The sequence below is a fragment of the Lissotriton vulgaris genome, chromosome 5 (genome assembly GCF_964263255.1).
Source record: "Lissotriton vulgaris chromosome 5, aLisVul1.2, whole genome shotgun sequence".
NCBI lineage: Eukaryota > Metazoa > Chordata > Amphibia > Caudata > Salamandridae > Lissotriton > Lissotriton vulgaris.
Genome location: NC_141693.1, coordinates 183,942,982 through 183,963,954, shown reverse-complemented (window position 1 = coordinate 183,963,954; position 20,973 = coordinate 183,942,982). Strand labels below are relative to the sequence as shown.

Here is a 20,973-nt window from a genome sequence, read left to right as displayed (position 1 = left end):
ATTTGAGCCCACACCTGTATCAAAAGTGTGTACAAATTTGCAGAGGAACAGCATATGAAACAAGGTAGCATGCAGGGAGGAACAGGACCAGCACACATCTGGAGTGGTAGAAAACCGCTTATTTAGGGCGGAAGGTGTATGAAGCAACCTATTATAAATTAAAAACATAGATTGCGTTAGGGTCACCGCTCTGGACGATTTGCGAATCCTAATCCATATCCTATCCCACAGGGATATTGGCCATGTTGTAACAAAGTCATGTTTCCACTGCTCCTCCACCTTGGACTTGGGCCTAATAGAGTCATTAGCATGGAGGTATAGAAGCCTTGGGGTAGTGCGAAGAAGAGTGAAGTCGGGTAGCAGGGGTAGGAAAAGAGGGAGGCGTCTGTGCTTGCAAGAGCCGGGTATAAGTAGCCATCACCGCTGTTTTAAGTAAGAGGTATTTAGGAGCAAAGGATGCAGGTAAAGCGAAGGAAGAACAGAGAGTTGAGAAGGGTAGTGTGAGAATAATTGCGATATCCAAACTAATCCCTTATGCCTCCAGGATTTCCAATAGAAGGGTTTATTGCTGATTAGAAGATGTGCTTTATGCCAAATGGTGGAAGAGAGAAAATCAGCAATAGTAGTGGGGGGGGGGGGGGGGGGGGAAGGCTGGAGGATAGGAGGAGCTTGGTAGTAAATTTATGAATGGGAGTGGGAATCGAAGAAGGTTTACGTGAAAAAGAAATGTATTCAGCAAAAGAGAAGGGGGAGAGGAAAAGGCGCTCGACCTTAGCCCATAAAGGACAGGAAGAGATAGGGTCCTGCAACCAAAAAGAAGCCTGCCGCAGCAAAAAAGCTTTTTGATATGCTGGAAAATCAGGGAAGTTGACTCCGCCTTCTGATGCAGGGCGAATTAGTCTAGCGAGGGACATCCTGGATCTCTTGTTGTTCCATAAAAAGGAAGACGACCGAGTTAATTTTCTTAAAGAATTTGGAGGGAATGGGAACAAGAATATTAGAAATTGTGTAGAGAATTATGGGGGACAGCATCATCTTAATTGTATCGAGGCTGCCCCACAGGTGGCCCTGTAGTAAACATGTCCTTAGAAAAGATAAAAAAGGACACAGAGGTCGCAAAATCTATCGGAGCCCTCCAATTACAGTCCAGCTGTGCTTCATTTTGGCGCTTCTTCTATCGTGGAGGGTCCAAAAATACCTCCTCAGACACTTCTTCTACAACCTACAAAGACAGCAATCAGCCCTCTGCTTCCAAGGGTTTCTTCAGAGGGGGTTACATATGCAACAATGGCAAGGGTGGAGGTAGAGGCTCCAACACACGCGCCTCCCCCTCCAATACCAAACAGTGACGTACCTACACTGCCCTGACCATTTAACACCTGTCGGAGGGCGTCTTTCACAATTCCTACCCCTCTAGCAATCAGTAACTACAGACAAATGGGTACTGGAAATTATCAGTTCTGGTTATTGCCTGGAGTTTATCAACAATCCTCCAAACATTCCTCCACGTTCACACAAACTGTCACCATACCTCTTACACCTCCTCAACCAAAAGGTTTAGTCTCTCCTTTTAAAAGGAGTTATAGAGCTCTTACGACTGCAATACAACAGGTCGGGTGTATACTCCCTCTACTTTTTCATACTCAAAAAGGCCAGTTCTCTCAGACCTATCTTGGACCTCAGATTGAATCTTTACATACATTCAGACCATTTTCAAATGGTAACGCTTCAACAAGTGCTCCCACTCCCACAACAGGTCAACTTTCTGTCTACTCTAGAGATAAAGGACGCGTACTTTCACATTTCAATACATTGTGGTAGCGGAGCATTATTACCAGTTCAAAGTACTCCCGTTCAGAGTCGCAACTGCTTCCAGAGTCTTTACAAAGAGGCAGTAGTCGCTGCTCACCTAAGCAGATATCAGATACCCAGATCCCAAACAACTCAACCTCGCCATCGGGCTCTGGAAATCATAGAGTTTGGTGATCTAAATCTCCCACCAGACTGCTGATGTATGAACATCAGCAGAGAGGCCAGGAGGCCTACTACAAGAGCCTGTTATGCAGCTAAATGGAAACGTTTTGTTATCTATTGCAAGAAAAACATCAGTCCTCTTCATGCTTCAATACAAAATATCATTTGAAATCTGTTACACTTGCAGCGGTCAGAGTTAGCTTACACTTCTACCCGCCTATGTCTCGCTGCAATAGCGGTGTATCTACAAAATAGGCAACACTTATCTCTCTTTAGAGTGCCAGTAATCAAAGGTTTTATGGAGGGACTTAAAAGAGTTACTCCATAAACACTTCTACCTGCCCCAGTGTGGAATCCTAACATGGCCCTCACACGATTAATGGGCCTACCTTTTGAATCCATGCATAAATGTGAACTGCAACTTCTCTCCTGGAAAATCGCTATCCTCATTGCAATTAATTCACAGAGAAGAGTGGGTGAACTAGAGGCACTAACCATAGAAGAGCCTTTTTTCCAACTTCACAGAGCCAAAGTGGTTCTTCGTACTAACCCCAAATTTCTACCTAAGGTAGTTTCTGCCTTTCACATCAATCAATCGGTTGAGTTACCTGTATTCTTTCTCAACCAGATTCAGTGGCAAAACGAGCTCTACACACCGTAGACGTTCGAAGAACCCTTTTATATTACATAGAAAGAACAAAGTCATTTCGTGAACCTAAACAACTTTTTGTTGCTTTTGCTCCATCTCACAAGGGCAATCCCATATCCAAGTGAGGTATTGCCAGATGGATTTATAATCCCAACGGCGGCTCCTAGCTCTGTACCTCACACTAGTTCTGACAGATCCTGGTCCTGCTCAATACTCCCCAGCGCCAGCCTTGCATGACGCCTCTGTGCTCCAGATTGATTACTACAAGTGGGATTGCGTCAGGCAATGAAGTTCAATAGACTCAATGTAGTATAAAAAAATCCTTTATTTCAAATTGCTTTTTCAAAAGTTCAATAGTAAACAACGCTCAGCCAACGCATTTCCTTCCCTCTAGGGAAACTTCATAAGGGCTTATAAAGTCATCAATATATATCAGGAAGTATGGTGGCTCATTAACAATTCTCTCCAGTATATTGCGCTGGAAGCCGATGGAGTTCTCACAGGTATAATAACACCTGCATGTTGGAAACCGTCAAAACGCACACCGCCTCTCTTACTCTATATACATAAGCATGGACATTTCTATTCTTTACTTACTAACTCCATTCTCACGTTCTGCATGAAAACAATCTAACAATGGAGTTGATGCCCATGTGCACTGTCACTGAAAGGAGGAGTCACCTACCTCGTGACTTGAAAGACTTCTTCGAAGAAAAACAACTTGCGAACATCCGGACCCAACATTAGATAGCAAAAGAATGCAAAGCATGTAAATCTACAACTCTACATGCCAAGAACAGATGCTTACTGGATAAGTAACATTAAGAAAATGCTTACAGTCCAGTTCTGGAAGAAGATGAAGACAGGGAGAAGGATTGTAGCCAAGACCTGATAGGATGAGGGTTTACTCTTTATAATTAGTGCCCAATTGATAAAAACGGATTCTGTGAGTAAGGAGGGTGGCATACTCTTTAATTTGTCTAAGTCATACTTTCTGCCGGAAGATAATCCTTGTAAATTGGATCCATAGTAGCAAGCGGGCACAGAAGGCGAACAAATGCTTTATTATTCGATGAACGAAAGAGGCAAGCAGCCACAGAGTAAATGTGACCATCAAATCTGAGGAACTGAAAGGAAAAGCAGGATACCTAGCTGAGGAGGTAATGTGTTATAGAAATAGGAAAATGGCAAAGATAATTAAAGGAAATGTGAGGACTACAAGGGTGGGAAAAATGAAGGTGTGCTTTTTCAATGAGATATGCAAAGACAGGTGCCAGTCGTCCACACCTTCCTTACAGAGGTGAAAAGGATAACTACACTTAAGAATCATCACCATAAAAGTGAGAATAAATTACAAAAAAAGTAATAATTAATATGAGAGGTAGAGGACAAATAATAGGCTTAAGGACATATACCTGAGGGACTCTTAGATGTAAAAAAGCTCTTTCCAAAAAGCTACCTTTGCCAAGCAACAAAGGAAGGCAGTGCAGACAGGTTGGGTGATACCTAACAATAATCGATCTAATTGACCACATACAGTGGCAAAGGATAGAGCAGCCCACACCATCAAAAGAAAACGTTGTAAACATATGATTGTTTGTGTTTTTGTTTCATTGAACTTACAAGGTGATTAAATGAGCTTTGTGGGTTATGATTGTTTCTGTGTCTATTCGTTCCATAGTCAAGTGTGGTGTGCACATGGGATTGAAGTTGATTTAATGCCTTGGTGTGATTTGTGGCTGCCTGAAGCACTGGTGTTTAGTTGCTTGTGGCAGTTTATGCTGTCCGGTGAGAGATCTAGTAACTCTTTCTCTGCGTGGTTACCTTTTCATGTGACTGTGTGTGGTTAGCACAATTTGCAGATGTGTGCCTTTCACCAGAGTCGCCCACACACGTTCCCTTTCCTGGCTGTTTGATGGATATAAGTCTGTGTGATTGCTTTTTCACACCTGCTTTTCAACAGTGACCCTTCCCGTGAATTTTCTTTTCCCTTTAGGAATCTGTGCTTGTTGAGGCTCTGCACGATGGGGGCTTTCATATTGCATGCGCTTGTTGCTGGTCTGTGCATGTTGGTTGGGTAGGGGAATTTGTCATAGTTTACATGATACAGGAGGCCTTCATTCTGGCATATTGTGGCATTCCATACAAAGGGAAGTGCCATCTGGCTCCACAGGAATGTCCTACTCGCACACCACCTTCAGACTTCCTGTGCTTTGTAATGGCACTATGTTCTCGGCTAACGGTAAAGAATAATTTTGATATATTTTCATGCATGAACAATGATAATGATGGTAGAGGAATCTCATGCAAAGGAGATCCTGCCGAAACAGGGTTCTCTGAGGGTCTTTTCCTAAGATCTCAGCCAGTCAATAGATTAAATCGAGGGAGAAATCTGTGAATGCCAAGTATGGCGGCTGGAGGTCTCCTGTTGACAATGTTTCCTTCACATTTACATTCTTTCTCTGCTTCTTTCTTTCTCTCTCTAACTACTCCACCTGTTTTTCTTTCTCAATCTTTTCTAACATCGCCTTTAATTTTAACCTCAATTTATGATGCTCCCTTTCTTTGTGCCTCTCATTTCTTCTGCAGTATCCATGACGCAACTCCAATGTCTTACCTTTCCCTGTCTTTTTACAACCCTTACTTATTGCTACTCATATCCAATGTCTGTTCATTTGCCACGCTATTCCATCTTATGTTCTCCACTACCCACAGCCAATGCCTCCGCCTTTACATGTCACTTTCATCTCCTTTACCATCTCCACTAGCCACAACCAACAACTCTACCTTTCTATGTGTAATGTACCAGCGCCTTACAGTCATGGACACCCTTTGTCTCTCCCTTTTCAATTCCCATGTTCCATCTTAACAGTTGCTGTTGTCTATGCTCAGAGACTCACTTTTGCTGCATTCTTTTTACCTCTCCTAAAGTCTCCACTACCCCCTCCCTATCCCTCTATAGTCTCCCTTGCCCAGAAATATCACTCACTTTCATCTCTCTTAAATCTTCATTGCTCACAGTTCCTCTCTCTTATCAGACTCTTGCAGCATTTTCCCCATGCCCAATATTTTCGCCTTTTCTTTATTCTTTTTTCTCCCTGTTTGTTACACATCCATAGACCATTAAGACTTCACTCTTCACCACTATACTTTTTATTTCTTTTTGTTTCTCCCTCATGAATGATGGCCACTTTTTCACTGTATCTTGCATTGCTATCCATCCTCTCCCGCCGATCCCCAGTCTTCCGCTATTTCTCTTATTTTGCATATTCCCCCAGCTCAGCCTTTCTCTGTGCCTCGATTAAGTTTACTTTCACCCCATCTATTGCCTCCAACCAGTCTCCATGCTTCATTGTCCCTCTCCACCCTTCTCTACCACTTCCCCTTCCCTCACTTACGTGGGCTTCACCCCATGATTCTTGCAGTAAGTGAACCTACAAATCGCTTTGATTTCTTATAATGCATATCACCAAACCTTATGTGTGCTGGAGCCAAGGGTAGTTCGTTCCTTAGGTGGTAGGGTTTTAGGGTTTTCGAAATCCCATTGTTGGTGTGTGTGTACACACACTCATCAGTGCAGAAGTGGATGGTTCAAGTGAAATGGTTCAAATTGATTCAGCTCACCCACAAAATATTCTATAAAAGGGGATAAAAGTGGAACTTCCTGTCCATGTTTTTTGGCCAAGATATCACAATCAATGAGAACGCGAAAAGAACGAAACACTCTGTGTAGATGACTGAATTCAAGGGTCCAATGGATATCTTACCTGCAAAGAACAGCATGGATCATATGGTATGGAGTTTGGCCGTGGGACACTTATCTGGTGGATTCATGACATGTCACGGAGATGCAGTGTTTCTCTGCCATAGAAATGAATTGGCCTAAGGACGCAAGGCTTTACACCTTGACTGCTATATAGAGGTTCCTAAAGCTCATACACTGTTGGCAGTGAGGAGCTTGATACAGGTATATTGAAAAGCTGCTTGATATAGCCGAATGAGTCTGGGATTGCTGTGGTCTTACCACTTATGTCCTATATTCAGGCTGTGCTACTCAGGACATTGGTTTTACTCCTGTGGGATTGAACTGCTCCTTGATGTAATTCAGGGGTTTAATATAGAGTTACAAAATATTTGTTGGCTTTGGGAGCTAGTTTCATCGCTATGGAGCATGTTCTATCGACGACCCCACAGGTGAATGGATAGTCAAAGCAATGGATTTAAAATGTTATTCTTCAACCAATCTTATCTGCATAAGGGGTTCTTATTCCACATCTCCAGCACACAAAAGGTTAATGGTTGGTAGTAGACTGCATAGTGTGTATCTTGCTGTCCACTAAAGACTTTCTCTGGAGGGGGGGCATTGGGAGGGCACTCGGGCTATTACTGATGACGAGAATGTTCTGCTCCTTTCAGCGTCTGGTGAAGATGAACATGCCCATCTCAGACCAGAACCTAACTGTGCACTTCACGTCCACTCTCATGGCCTTGATACGTACAGCGCTGGACATCAAACTGGCTCCTGGTAGGTTCTTAGGAGTGAGGAAAAAGAATCAGTTCTCTACATTTTAGGTGAAGTGTGCAAAATGTGTTTATCAAAAGCTATGATCACAAAAGCATCTGGCAGGTTCCCCCAAGCAGTCGCCAACGAGGGTAACTATCATAGGTTCAGCATTGCACATATTTATAGTAGATATCAGAAGTGTCTAGAATCAATTGACATGGTTATAGTTTCAGAGTCTCTAAACCAAACACATAAATGAGATCATAAGAAACAGTGAGAGTGGGAGAAAGTGTCCTTCAATTATGAGTAAACGCGATGCTCTGAATCTTCACTATCTTGCGCGAAATTTGAAAATTACACCTCAGATGCTAAATGCAAAACATGTCTCAAGTTGGGGCAAGAACTTGTCTTTAATCCTTCAGTAGGGTGTAATGAAAGGATATGTCCCACAGGTTACATAGCTAGATGTTGGCGAAGCTAAACTGTAACAGGATTGCTGAACAAGTGGGATAGGAGCCATTGAGAGCATCAGAGAACTGATATGTATAATTTTTCATGAACCCTACATCTGAGTTCCCTGATTTTGCCATTGGTCTGTGGGTCAGAAGGTTGGTTAGAGAAATGCAATCACAATGTTTGAATGAATGATTGTGCTCTTTTGGCTGTACCTAGGTCATATACTGTCTTTCGGCGACACATTTAGTGTTTTCAGCAGAGGTTACACAAAACCACAGTTAGGCCTAATTCCAGAAATGTTCTTCTCCTTAAGAGTGGGAGAATAAAACCTTAGTACTGGGTTTTAGGCCACAGTAAGTCTAAAATCCTATTATACCCAATATCACTTAAGGGTCATGCTGATGTTTACTTGGAACCCAGAACCCACTGCTCCCTAGGCATGCTTGTTCAAAGTCCACTCTCCGTCTCTGCTCAGTAATGTGTGTTGTTTCTTCAGGTGGTATTGGCCAGCACCGGTGTGATTCTGAGCTCCGGAAAGAGATCACCTCAGTGTGGCCCAGTCTTTCACAGAAGACCTTGGATTTATTGGTGCCACCGCACAAACGTAAGTGATGCCAGGGCAGAGCGCAAGCCATGTAGAAGGAGCTGGCTGAGCAAAAGACAGTTGTCAGTGTATATCTTATATCAGGGAGGCCTGCAGTCTCGCACAGCAGAATTGGCAATCCCCAAGTTGATGCCAGCTGGGGGCTTTAGGGAAATTAGACTTTAGATTCCAGAAAATGCTTATATTATGACCGGGCACCAAGTGGATAGGGCGGTTTTGAAAGGTACTAATGATTTTCTTGCAAATACTCAGTCCTTGCTGAGGACTTCTTATGGTGATTGCTAGATAAGCCTACGTGGCCTCTACTATAACCCCCACCATAGGGCACCATTATGGTGTCAGGAGTAATCATCAAAAATGGCACTTTGTCTGTATCTCGGATCCCCTCAATCTTCCTATTCGAAGGTCTGTCTCAGGTATGAGGTTACTGGCAGAATAGATCTTATTGCAAGGTCTAGAATGTGTACACATGAGCTCAGAGTCCATTGGTAAAAGTGCCTCCTTCACAAGGTCTGACAGATTCAGTGACATCACTGAAAAGAAGTGCTTCATTCGGCTGTCTGTAGTTCCCCTCTTAATTCCATACAAGGTCACGGGTCTTGGGCCCACTTTCAACCAAACAACTGTTGCTAATTTTGCTACCTCTGAATCGACTCAGCTCAGTGATGGAAATGTCTGAAAGGCTGGTTCTCGCAATCTCTGACATCAGTCAGAGAAAGTGCTCCTATTCCTATATCGATAGCTACCCGAGGTCACTGATAACATTTTCCAATTCCCTACATTTGAGACCCTGCTTAGGCCATGGATAGCTGATAATGAATGTCATAGTGGTAGATGTTACGCCATTTCTTGCGGTGTTTATTCATCTGTTTCCAATATCGGGGGCAATCTAGATGTAATGAAAGAAATTAACCATTTTCTGCATCTGGGTCCCTTGGAACTCAATGATACATGTTCTCCCATTTCCTGCATTTGGTGCCCTGCTTAGATCATTGATAGGCATTCATTGGTGTCCTACACCAGTAACCTCTCTGAGACCCTTGGTAAATGTTCACCATTTTCTACACAATTGCATGTCATTGATTTCCTGTATCTAAATGTAATAAAAGCACTGATACAAGTCCATCAAATTGTTAGAGACAATCAGAATGCAAAGATAGCTTCCACATGTTATCTATTTCTAACTGGTTTTTTAACAATTTCCTTCCTCTCTCTTGTATATCAAACACCTCTTTCCTTTCCTCTTCCTTCCATTCAATTGCCAATGTTTCCTTCTTCGTGTATTTTGCCTTTTATCCTTCCTCTCTTTCCATCTCTTACTTTTTTCTTTCCTTTACTTTCACCTCTGATGTTTTGCCTCTCTTAATTTGGCTACCTATCTGGTCCTTTAATTTCTGATGCTTGTTTGCCATTGTCTCTATCTCTCACTTCATCTGTCTTTATTATACTAACATTCACTTTCTCGGACCTGTTCCACTTCTCCCTCATATCTTGCTATCTCCTCCACTCTATCCGTCTCTTTTCATTACTATCGCTGTCTATTCACTCTACCACAATTTCTCTCCCACGCTACCAAATTTCTACCTTTCTTTTGCGATCTTTCACTTCCATTCTACTTACCCACTCATTCTTTTTTGCTTTTTCATCACCTCATCTCTCCTTCCTTTTTCATGGTTTGCCCTTCTCTCATCCAGCGGATGAGATGACCGTAGGGAAGGTCTATGCCGCTCTCATGATATTCGACTTCTACAAGCAGAATAAATCCAATAGAGACCAGTCTCACCCGCCACCCGGAGGACTATCCCAGGTACGCACTATACCTCATTTGTGTGCACAATTTGTCCTTAATTATGCATAAGGCTCCTAGTTGTACTCTTTTACTGATTTTGACATTTCAGTCTGTATTTATTTTAAAACCAGTAAAAGTACAGAAAGTTGGTATTTTTTTTGTTATTCTCTACATAGTCATTCATGATTGTCCTGTCAAAATCTATGTAGATTGGCTGCATGGGGAGTCAAAAAATGACTGCAATAAATAAATTACAGCACAAGTGAACATATATTTGTGCTGTAATGCTAATGTTTTTATAAATGGGAATTGCTGCAATATTATTGACTTCTTCTAGGAGTAAAATCTGACAAGTATTCAAGTGTAAGTGGACTATTACTGGTAAAATAAACGTGGAAATTCGCATGTGCATCTTTATTTCACAGAATACAAAGTTGAGCACAAAATGTGGATGAGTACAGACAGAAATGTTATTAAAAAAACAAAAATCCCATTCTTGATTTTAAAGGATTAATGTAAAGCATCAAAGTGATTAATAAGGTAAGAATGGTCATTGACAAAGCCAATAGGTCTGGCTTTCATGCTGAACAAATGCAAACACAGGCATCCCCAACTTCTGTCATGATGGTAATTGTGGTGGTGATAGTAATAATGGTGGTGTCTGTAATGGTTTTGATAATGATAATGGTGTTGGTAATGATGTTAGTTGTAATCATGGTGGTAAAGGAGGTGGCTGGACTGGTTGTAGTAACTGTGGTGGTGGTAACGGCAGCAGTACAGATGGTGGTGGGAGTGGCTCATACCTGAGTCATGACTAAAACATTGAAATAAATTGAGTTAAAAAATAAAAATAATTGCTTTCTGTGTGTACGTCAGATAAACATTTAATATGTAATGATTGAGTATATCTTTCAGATGTATAATCGTCCTACATGCATATCAATGCATGTTGCACAGACAATTACCTGGTGTGATAAAGTCTGCACCCTTCGATAATTTTCAAAAGGTCAAACCTGCTGGAATTTAACAGGGAAAAAGAGTACTGTATCTACCATGACATCTGAACTCTGGTGCACAAGCACCAAATACCTATTGTTATTCCCAGAACTTCATATAGGTGTAATTTAACACACTGGATACATTCCAAATGCCAATGAGCTGGATGAGTTGGGTGTGTTAAATAGCATCTACCCTGCTACTCGTAATCAGAGAATTTCTAACAATCAATATTGCAGACAGCAGTCATGTCAAATTAAATCTAAAAGGCATACCTATACAGGAGGCAAGAAGAGTACCTGCGCAAAGGGGAGTGACCTATATTTTTGATATTTTATCGACTAAACCTACTGTTCCGTTTGTATAAAAATGGTAAAAACAAGTCATACAGGCATCGTGGATGAAGGAGACCTTGCTGCCCTTCAGATCCTACCATTGACACAAATCATAAAAGGGGGTCAGAGAGAGAGTCCTACTCAAATGATTGTAGTGGAATTGGCACCTATGATCTGAGCCACTTCCACATGCAATCTGCCTACTCGCAGCACATACAGAATCCCCATTATCTATTGGGGGGGGGGGGCGCAAGGTGGGCCTACCTTTAACAATCACTTTACCCACACAGCACCTGCCCTTAACAGATGCCCCGACTTTTACGGGATAGATTGTGGATACTGACATGGTGACTACTGTCCCCTTAATTTGTCATTAAATATCATTGATAGGATTTGGTCTACTGGTTGCAGGCTGTTTGTAGAACAGCAAGGGATCTTCCAAACCTTTGATAGTGTTCTTCCAATTAATGTTGCAAGCCGCATAAATAGGCTAGTTTCAGAACCACCAATTACCCAGAGCAGCTGTGGGAGCCCTGAGAGAGAGGGAAAACCTCAGGAGACTCTAATTGGGATCGGAATAAATGGCACTCAGGCGATTTGCGACGAATCCTACGGAATCAGTCCGACCCTGCCAGATCAACTTACTAGGCTGGGAAATACTCCTAGCTTGTAGGCTATTACTCTGTTGCATCCGGCAACAGAGCTTACTGGGTTACGAGACAGCTCATATCTAGCGCCAATACATATATCCCCGGATTTAGCTGTGGTTAATCGACCTATAAAGATTCTGAGCTGGAATATAGCCGGCATTTCTAAGAAATTAGATCTGCCAGATTGGAATATCTTGGATGAGTCTCATACAATCTATATTTTCCAGGAGACCTGGAGCCTGATGTCCCACTATAAAGTCGGCTATACCACCTTTTTCTTACCAGCAGTATCCCCGCCTAGAGGCCGCCCTTAAGGTGGGCTCCTAATATGGGTTAGTATTTCCCTGGGATGTAGCACCAAGCAAATGCAATGTAATTCCCCTGACATTTTAAGGATCTTAGTAAGTGGTGCACGGAGAGGGAGAACATTTGAAATATTCAACATATATGCCCGAGGCACTAAAGGTGGCGCTCCATCCTCCATAGTCACACTTCTGGAAAAGGAACTCAGGCAATGCCACCACAGCACTCATGTCCTGGTTGCAGGGGACTTCAATTGTACATTTGAGCCCCTCGCGGAAGAGGACATTCTAGATATCGCCGAGGATGATGCTAGGAGGGGTATTCCTACACTTGCAATCCAACCGATAAAGAGGTGGTCGCAACGGGCTATACAGTTGAATACACTAGTCATGGAATTTTGGCTTAAGAGCAGCAAACGGTAGAACTGTTTCAGATCCATGTGGGGCCCATACGTATAATAGGGTTAACCATTCCACAAGGATTGATTACATTCTCCTTGATTTTAAGCTTTGGCGCTTCATGCAGGGCATGGAAGTTCACCCGTCTACCGATAGCGATCACAATCTACTTTCTTTGAGTCTACACCCTCTGTGGCCGTGTGTGCACGGTCCTGTAGCATTAATGGAAACAATGTCAACCTTAGAAGTTTGTCCATCCAATTGTGGGAGGAACCTGAAATGGTGCAAAGTTGCTTTGGATGAGGGGAAAGTCAAGAATATTGGGGCCCTCTTGCTAACAGCACAGACTAAGTTGGATATGACCCCTGTAGATCGATGTGATCCATCTAGGGTGTCGGTAATATTTCAAGACACCATTAAAGCGTTGGGTAATCTATTTTTAGTCCAAAACAAAGGTGTGGCACAGAGAGAGTCCCATAAGCCTAATGGCAAAGAGGGGTGGTGTACAACAAAATGCCGACATAAGAAATCTGCATTAATCAAGGCAGTTAAGTGTAAGTCCCAAGCGCTGATCCAGCTGGCCGGAAAGAGTATAAGCTGATTGTTTTAGAGGCAAAAAAAGAGTGGGAGGACCAGTATTGGCAAGCACTTAAGGAGGCCAGCATTGGGAGAGATGCTGGCCGCTTCTGGAATACTATAAGATCTAAGAATAGACCTGTTAATGACCTTATTACAAAATTACAAGCCAAACGTGGTTCGACCATTTCTCAAAACTGTACTTGTGTCCACAGGGTGGCTTAAATGAGCCCATTTCTCAAAGCTTCTCGGTAACCTTGGGGGAACCTAATAGCTACCCATTTACAGAGAAAGAAGTGGAAAATGCGATTAAATGCATTGTGCCACATAAAGCAACAGAACCCGATGGTATCCCCGGAGACCTTCTTCGATCTGACCTGCCCAAATGGGGAAAGCTCATTTCCATCTTAATTAACGCCATTGATAACGGTGCTACAATCCCTGAGTCGTGGAAGGGGGCAAAGGTAGTCCCAATTTTTAAAAAGGGGCTCAGGGACGACCTTGCCAATAACCGTCCAATAAGCCTGATCGACTCCACCCAGAAGGTTGTTGGGAAGGTGGTACTCAAGAGAATTTTGCAATGGGCTGATGAAAATAAAATCCTTTCCGACTACAAAGCGGGATTTAGGGCTGGCACTGGGACTATAGAGCAGGCATTTAGATTGCTACTTATTTATTGGAAAGTGATTCTTATAGGAAAAGGCTGTCTTTACCTCGCGTTTATCGACCTAAAGACTGCCTTCGACCTGGTGCCCCGGGAACGTCTATGGGGAGTGTTGTCTGAAATGGGGATTCCCTCGAACATTCTGTCAATATTAGTGAGGCTCCATGATGGTAACTTCGCTTAAGTGAGGAGGGACCCACAGGAGCAGAAGACAAATAGAATTCCAGTGAATAGGGGTGTCCGCCAGGGATGTGTTCTTGCTCCCACTCTGTTCTCACTTTACGTGAACGGTGTGGTGGAGCACCTGCTGAAAAGTCCATCTGATGCACCATTCCTGGCAGGCGAACAAATTCCAACTCTCCTATTCGCAGACAACACCCTCCTTATTTCTAAGTCCCAGAGCCTCCTAGATAGTTTCCAGTCTTTCTGTATCCTGAGAGGGATTGTAATAAACACAGATAAGACCAAGTATTTGGTACTGAACCCACCAAAAAGGCTTGGCCGGCCCCCAGTCTTGAACCTTGTATCATTGGAAAGGGTTACCGTATTTGATTATCTTGGCATACGCATTTCCGATACCCTGCAGTGGAACCCACACATCCAGAAAATGCTCTTATGCCACAAAAGGGTAGTGGGGGCTATCCTCAAGGAACAACGCTCTTCTTCAACTAGACCCATCGCCCCGGTTATCGAAATATACAAGGCAAGAGGAGTGAGTTCGGCCCTATATGGAGCCGAACTGTGGGGTACAAGTAATATGGAACAGCTAACAAGATCTGAAAATAAATTGCTTAAAGATCTAATGGCACTCTCACAGAGCACCCCTTCGGTCCCACTGTTACTTGATCTGGGGTGTCATTCGATTAACGACCTGGCAAAAGTCCGACCGCTCCTATTATGGGCTCGGTTGTGGCGAGTGCCGGAGTTAGCAAAGTATGCGGAGGGTCTGTCGGAAGTAATGTCCATGATGGGATGGCATAAGATTAAGTGGCTTAAAGATGTTAAATCCTTGCTTTGTGATTTGGGCCTCAACGATGCATGGGAAAATAGATATGCCCCACCAAAAGCAGTATTGAAGAAACTATATTGGAGTTGGGTGTCTAGTAAAGGCAACTCTGATCCCAAATTAGGCAGAATAACGGATGACTTTTTGAGGATCAAGGATGTTGCATTTTGTGAACCCTATCTTGACATTATCCAGAAGCCCTTTGATAGGGCTTTGTATTTCAAATTTAGGGTTGGCATATTACCAATACGTGAATTGACTGCCCGTTGGAAAGTCCCTTTCCAAAGATCTCCTTTTTGCAATCAATCACACACATCCTGTTCCCATGTCCAGCATATAAATCGCAGAGGAACTGCTGGCTTCAACCGTTATGTAGAGAACTGGGTACTAGACACCATTCTGTAGCGCTGCGCATTTTTAAGTCTGACACTCGATCAGCGTATGTATGTGGTCTGTCGAAGTTTTTGAGATGGGCCTGGTCCATCAGATCGAAAAGGCTAAGAGAAAATATTTAAACTGTGATTTTACTCTTATGTGCAAGTAGTTCTTATTTTTTTACTTTGCGTTTTATCCTCAATGTAATATGTGTACTTTTTAAGAAAAATTGTGAGAAGTTGGCACCTAGATGTTCATGTTGACGAAAAACAAATCTTTTCACGATGTTAAAGTATTGTTTTATGTTCATGCTTTTAAGATATGTTTTTATCGAAATAAATGATCAACCTCTGGTGGAAACTCCACTAGTATACCAAACGCACTACCTGTGTAAAGTATTACATTTACAAACAATTAAGGTATTGTAACTTATCCCAGTAATCACTCAAATTTATTATTTTTTTTTTTTAAATGATCTTGTATTTCTTCAGACAATACATAAATGTTACTGATCCAGCAAACTGATACATTTATACATAATAGTGCGAAATTCAAAAGGATCAACGTTGTTGTATAATGATTGTAAAGGCGATTAAACTCAATCAATCATATGCTGAAACTCAAAAAACTGACAAATCAAACGCTTAATGTAAGAACACAATTTGACTGTATGTAATAGTGAGATTATGAAACATCGCACAGTAGTTATTCATTACAGTAAGTGTTTTGGCAGAGTTTCATTCATTCACGTTTTTTTCATGAGCAGTTGGTCTCATTCTAATAGAATATCGGTTCTCCTGTCTTGTCCAGCAGGGCTAATTTAGACAAGTTTCTTGTCAACATCTCATTCATCATCACTCCAGTCTTTTTATTTCAAGTGAGTTCTGTTGCAAACAGGGACTTGGTCTTTTGTTCATTCACTAAGTGGTGGTATTTAGATTTCTCTTAATCACGTGACTGCTGGCATGTAATTTTCACACATTTATGGTGTCCTTTTGGTGGTGTAGCACACTATTTAAGTTGACTTTTGTCTATGTCACTTTTTGGCCTTTATAATAAGCTCATATTCGGTCATCATGTTATACTGGTTCTGACCAATTCGTTTGTGTTTTTAGAACTGCATGTTGAGATTGATTAGAACTGCATGTTGAGATTGATTATAAGCGAGTTAAGTAAGCTTTTCAGCATGCAATTTTGAAATATATTGTTATTATGAATGTGACACAATGTTTTGTTTCTTACAGTGCCCCTGAAGAAGGGAACCCCCCGAAATGCATTGGGCTGTTTTTTTCAAATTGTGTTCTTACATTAAGCGTTTGATTTGTCAGTTTTTTGAGTTTCAGCATATGATTGATTGAGTTTAATCGCCTTTACAATCATTATACAACAACGTCCTTTTGAATTTCGCACTATTATGTATAAATGTATCAGTTTGCTGGATCAGTAATATTTATGTATTGTCTGAAGAAATACAAGATCATTTAAAAAAAAAAAAAATTTGAGTGATTACTGGGATAAGTTACAATGCCTTAATTGTTTGTAAATGTAATACTTTACACAGGTAGTGCGTTTGGTATACTAGTGGAGTTTCCACCAGAGGTTGATCATTTATTAGGGCTGGCTGCCTTTCAACCAAACAGCACACAAACATTGTTCTAATGTAGTATAGCATTTGAGCACTAGAGTACATATAAGGGAGTGCGCAGGTTGATCATTCTTTCTCGTACTTTTATCGAAATAAAGCCATACTCATACTCAAATGAAATTAGAATTCTAAGTTTAAGTGTTTATTCACTTGTTTATGAGTACTGAACTACACAAAGGACTGCATTATGTCTGTGGTTACTTCTTTAACAATTTGTTTGAAAATAAACTCAACCCACTCACATCTCACACACACTCACACACACACAAACACACACCCACACACACACTCACTCACTTTTGCGCTCTCTCGCCTCGCTCTCGCTTTGGGGAATGGGAGATCATTGGCTTCTCAGTGCCTATATCTACTACGCCACTTATTCTTACCACATACACAGTTCAAATACAATTCCTACACAATGCAGCCATTCTATGCATTCCTGTTCTACCTCAGAAATGGGTAAGCTCACAAACTAGTGTTTTTTTTACTGTAAAGCAGATTAAATCCATCCCAGTGTTTATCTTGAATATATAATTACGTATATATACTTGAAATTTAAGTGCATTTTTAGATATATATATTGTGGGACAAAATTGCTGCCCTTTTATGCGGATCTTCATAAAACTAGCCCTCTCCAAAAAACTTTGTCAATCGGTACCAATAAACATCACCTAAAGGACCGTGGTCCTAGGTGAAAGAAAATATGTTTTATTCCAAATTTAATTGCAACTGCACTTGTGGTGGCAAACCATTGATACATCTAATTGCTAATCACTAGGAGGGGCAAACGCCCTTTTCACTCCCCTTTTACCTAATTGTACTGTCTATATTTTGAGTCACAGAGGACTTTTCAACTCACAATGTGTCTTCAGTACATTGCAAATTTGTTTTTTGCTGTTGCAAAGCATGCATTTTTGCAATTCACAGGCTTTGCAACCACAAACCCCTTTAGTGCATCTGGCCCTACGTTTCATACCTTTGTCCCACTGTCATAATCACGTGTCCTTTGCTTGCCCCAAGGATTCTGAGCTATGTGTCTGTCTAGCATAGCCTATGCACATTGCTTAAGTTTCAACTCTTAAACTGCTGCTTTTGCTGTTTTTGTGATACTTTTTTTATTTGAGTTAATTGTTTTTTCACACTGTCGGTGAAATCTTGTCCAATGCCCTGTGTATATGTACGCCTAGGAACCCTGTCAATAAACACTGTGCATACTTCTGGAGGCTGCTGTGAATTAATGATGACGATAACCCAACTGGGAGTGAGCCATGCCGCTTCAAGGAGATGTTGCGTTCTAATCTAGGAACCTGATCGATACTGTGACCTTATGCCCCTATTCGGCTATAAATCCATTTATTCCCTATATTGTCATAGCCGTTCAAGTGCAATATTCAGAAACTCGTCTCTGGCCTCACACGAACAGAGCCACATTTCAGAATCGCTTTCTCTGCCACTTCCTTTGCAACCAATTAGTGCAATGACATAGCAGAAGTTACTATCTGAGATTCCTAGATTAACACTCCGAGTTCTTCAACAAGATAAAAACTCAGCAACCTGGAAATCCCCGCTTGCTATGTTTTGATTAGTAATAGAACTCTAATGAGCACTGATAGACAATCACTTCCTAGTGACATCTTTATTGACGTCTTATGTCCAAAAACGTACGTCAAACAAGGCACCTTTCAGGTATAAATATTACCAACGTTGCCTTAAGCAAACGCTGTCTGCTGTTGTTTTCGCTGAAGCTATCAATGCCATCGCTGAAGTAGCTGTCATGCTGATGATACCATAGCTGCTATCGCTACTGCTATCGCTGCTAACGAGCGAACGATGGTGTGGTGAACTTAGGAGCTGAACAGCCGTCCCCTGCAAGAGCCCAGCAGATGCAAGCTGCCCCTCCTCCTCCTCCTCGACGCGCTGAGAAGAGACGCTGTCTTTCTCCTGCAGAGAAATCCAGCTCCGGCGTTTCTAGTCTACCCTTGCGGGTGACTGGGATATCGACCCCCTGAAGGAGATACCAGACCTCCATCATTCTATTCCAGAGGTATGGTGTTGACTAAACCCTTAGAAAGAATTCTTGAAGCAAGCCTTGGCAAAACCAACTTAACTTAAAGCTACTTACTTACTCCCCTCCCAAGTATTAGGCTTAGGTCAGGTACACTGGGGTAGGCATAGTTAGAAGCACCAGTTGAGTATTTTAGCCTAATGTATATATGAATGTATATATGTTTTATTCATTTTAAACCATTGTATGGCTAAGAAACCATATCAATGCTTTTACAGTATTATTTCGCAATACTTATCTTACTGTACGTACTTTTTATAATAACAAGTCTTGCAATTGTGGCAATTCATTTCTCTTGTACGAGAAGAAAGACTTTTCAATAAATGTTACCCTTTATTGACAATGCCCGTCTCTCTATTCTCTACATATTGTGAAAGTAAACTGCACAACCACTGACTGAGTAAAATAACTGTCTATTGTTTCACACAACCCTAGAGATTGACTCTTATCTGAGGAGCAAAGTTGTCATGTTGCACGGTTGTTGGAAGACTGAATCCCTTCTTGGCTGTGCCAGGGAAGCTGATCACTTCCTATTCAGTCAAGAAAGTTTCTAGTGACCTCTGAGCTAGTTGGAAAACCCAATTAAGTTTAACATAGTCAGTGGAGGCCTGGAAGATCCGCACTTCTACGTCGATACTACTGTTTATGTTATTCCAATGCGCAGGGCCTATTGGGAAAATAGGAACTACACTACATGGCGCCCAACGTTTGGTAAGGCGATAAACTAACGCAAGACGTTAGAGTAACTCAGTCGTGCATATTTCACACAGACCCCTTTCTCCCGTAAATACTCCAGTAGACGTCTGGAGTGGGTGAAAGGTTAAAATCCGCCCGAACTCAGTAGGAAGAGATTCCTATGTAAAGCTCTGGTTTATTCAACGTTGAAGGATACAGTGTTCCAAAATATTGTGCACCTAATCTTTGTCTCCTTGGAGACCTACTCTGCAAAAACCTTCCTGACAATAAAATTTCAGACCGTGAAGAAGAAAGGGAAGCAGCTAGGCTGGCAACCCTACTAATAGAGGAAGACACGAGTCTCCTACAGACTGAACCGGACGCAATAATCATCCAGGTACATTTAAGAAAATCTATAACTTTAAAACTTATAGAAAACGGACTGACACCACAAGGTGGTACAGTAATTTTTGTGATAGAGGCACACGAATATCGGCAGACAGAGGTATTCTATTCATGGATAAACTTTCCAGCGGCAAATGCTAGAACAAAAGAGTTTCACTATTACAAAATAGAGAAACCTCCGGAAGAGTACGCTCCTTTCGAGGAGACTGAAATCCCACTAAAATTCCAAGAGCACCTGCTCTGGTTTAATGGCGCCCTAAAACAAAATGATCATATTACCAGCCTCGGTCCACTAGGTAGACCAGGAGCAACGTGGCCGGTTCTAGCCAGCTAAACACCACATCCGGACATTGAAAAAATGTCTAGAGAAGAGCTGTTAGTACAGCTAAAAACACTTATTAAAATACATAGGCAATTAGTCCAATATGTAATGCGGACTGCAACAGTCCAACCAGCTGTTAATGTACCACAGCTGACACCTCACCAGGGGAACACTAATAAAATTACACCACAGAACATACAGTCATGTCTTGGTAAAGCACCCGTAAAACGGGAACAAATTCCTTTCTGGTTAGCACAGAAAATCACTCAAATAGAGGCAGTATTTCCGGATACTACCCCTATTGAGAAACACAGAATCTTGACCATCTGCCTTCCTATGGGAATCGCACCACACGTGGAGGACTGTGACACTTGGGGTACAGTCTTTGCTTCCATTTACACAAAAACACATGGTTTTCCGTCTATGGCGGTAATACCAGATGTACTAAGACAGATTCAAAATGAATACGGTCCAGAACCTGCTTTAACTCTGGGTATGAAATTACTGAAAGACTTCAAGCAGGTCTCGGCTATATTATTAGCCAATATAAAGGGAGAAGCAGCATCTGTGGCGATCCGCCAG

At 41.9% G+C, this 20,973-nt stretch overlaps 1 protein-coding gene across 1 annotated transcript in view; it reads left to right on the top strand.

Moving 5' to 3' along the window:
• CACNA1B (calcium voltage-gated channel subunit alpha1 B) overlaps window positions 1-20,973 on the top strand; it is a 1,091,759-nt gene that overhangs the window by 987,459 nt on the left and 83,327 nt on the right. The window contains exons 39-41 of the mRNA XM_086921120.1: window positions 7,040-7,148; window positions 8,080-8,187; window positions 9,882-9,994. Of these exons, the coding sequence (XP_086777246.1) occupies window positions 7,040-7,148; window positions 8,080-8,187; window positions 9,882-9,994 (330 nt within the window). The remainder of the gene's footprint in view (window positions 1-7,039; window positions 7,149-8,079; window positions 8,188-9,881; window positions 9,995-20,973) is intronic.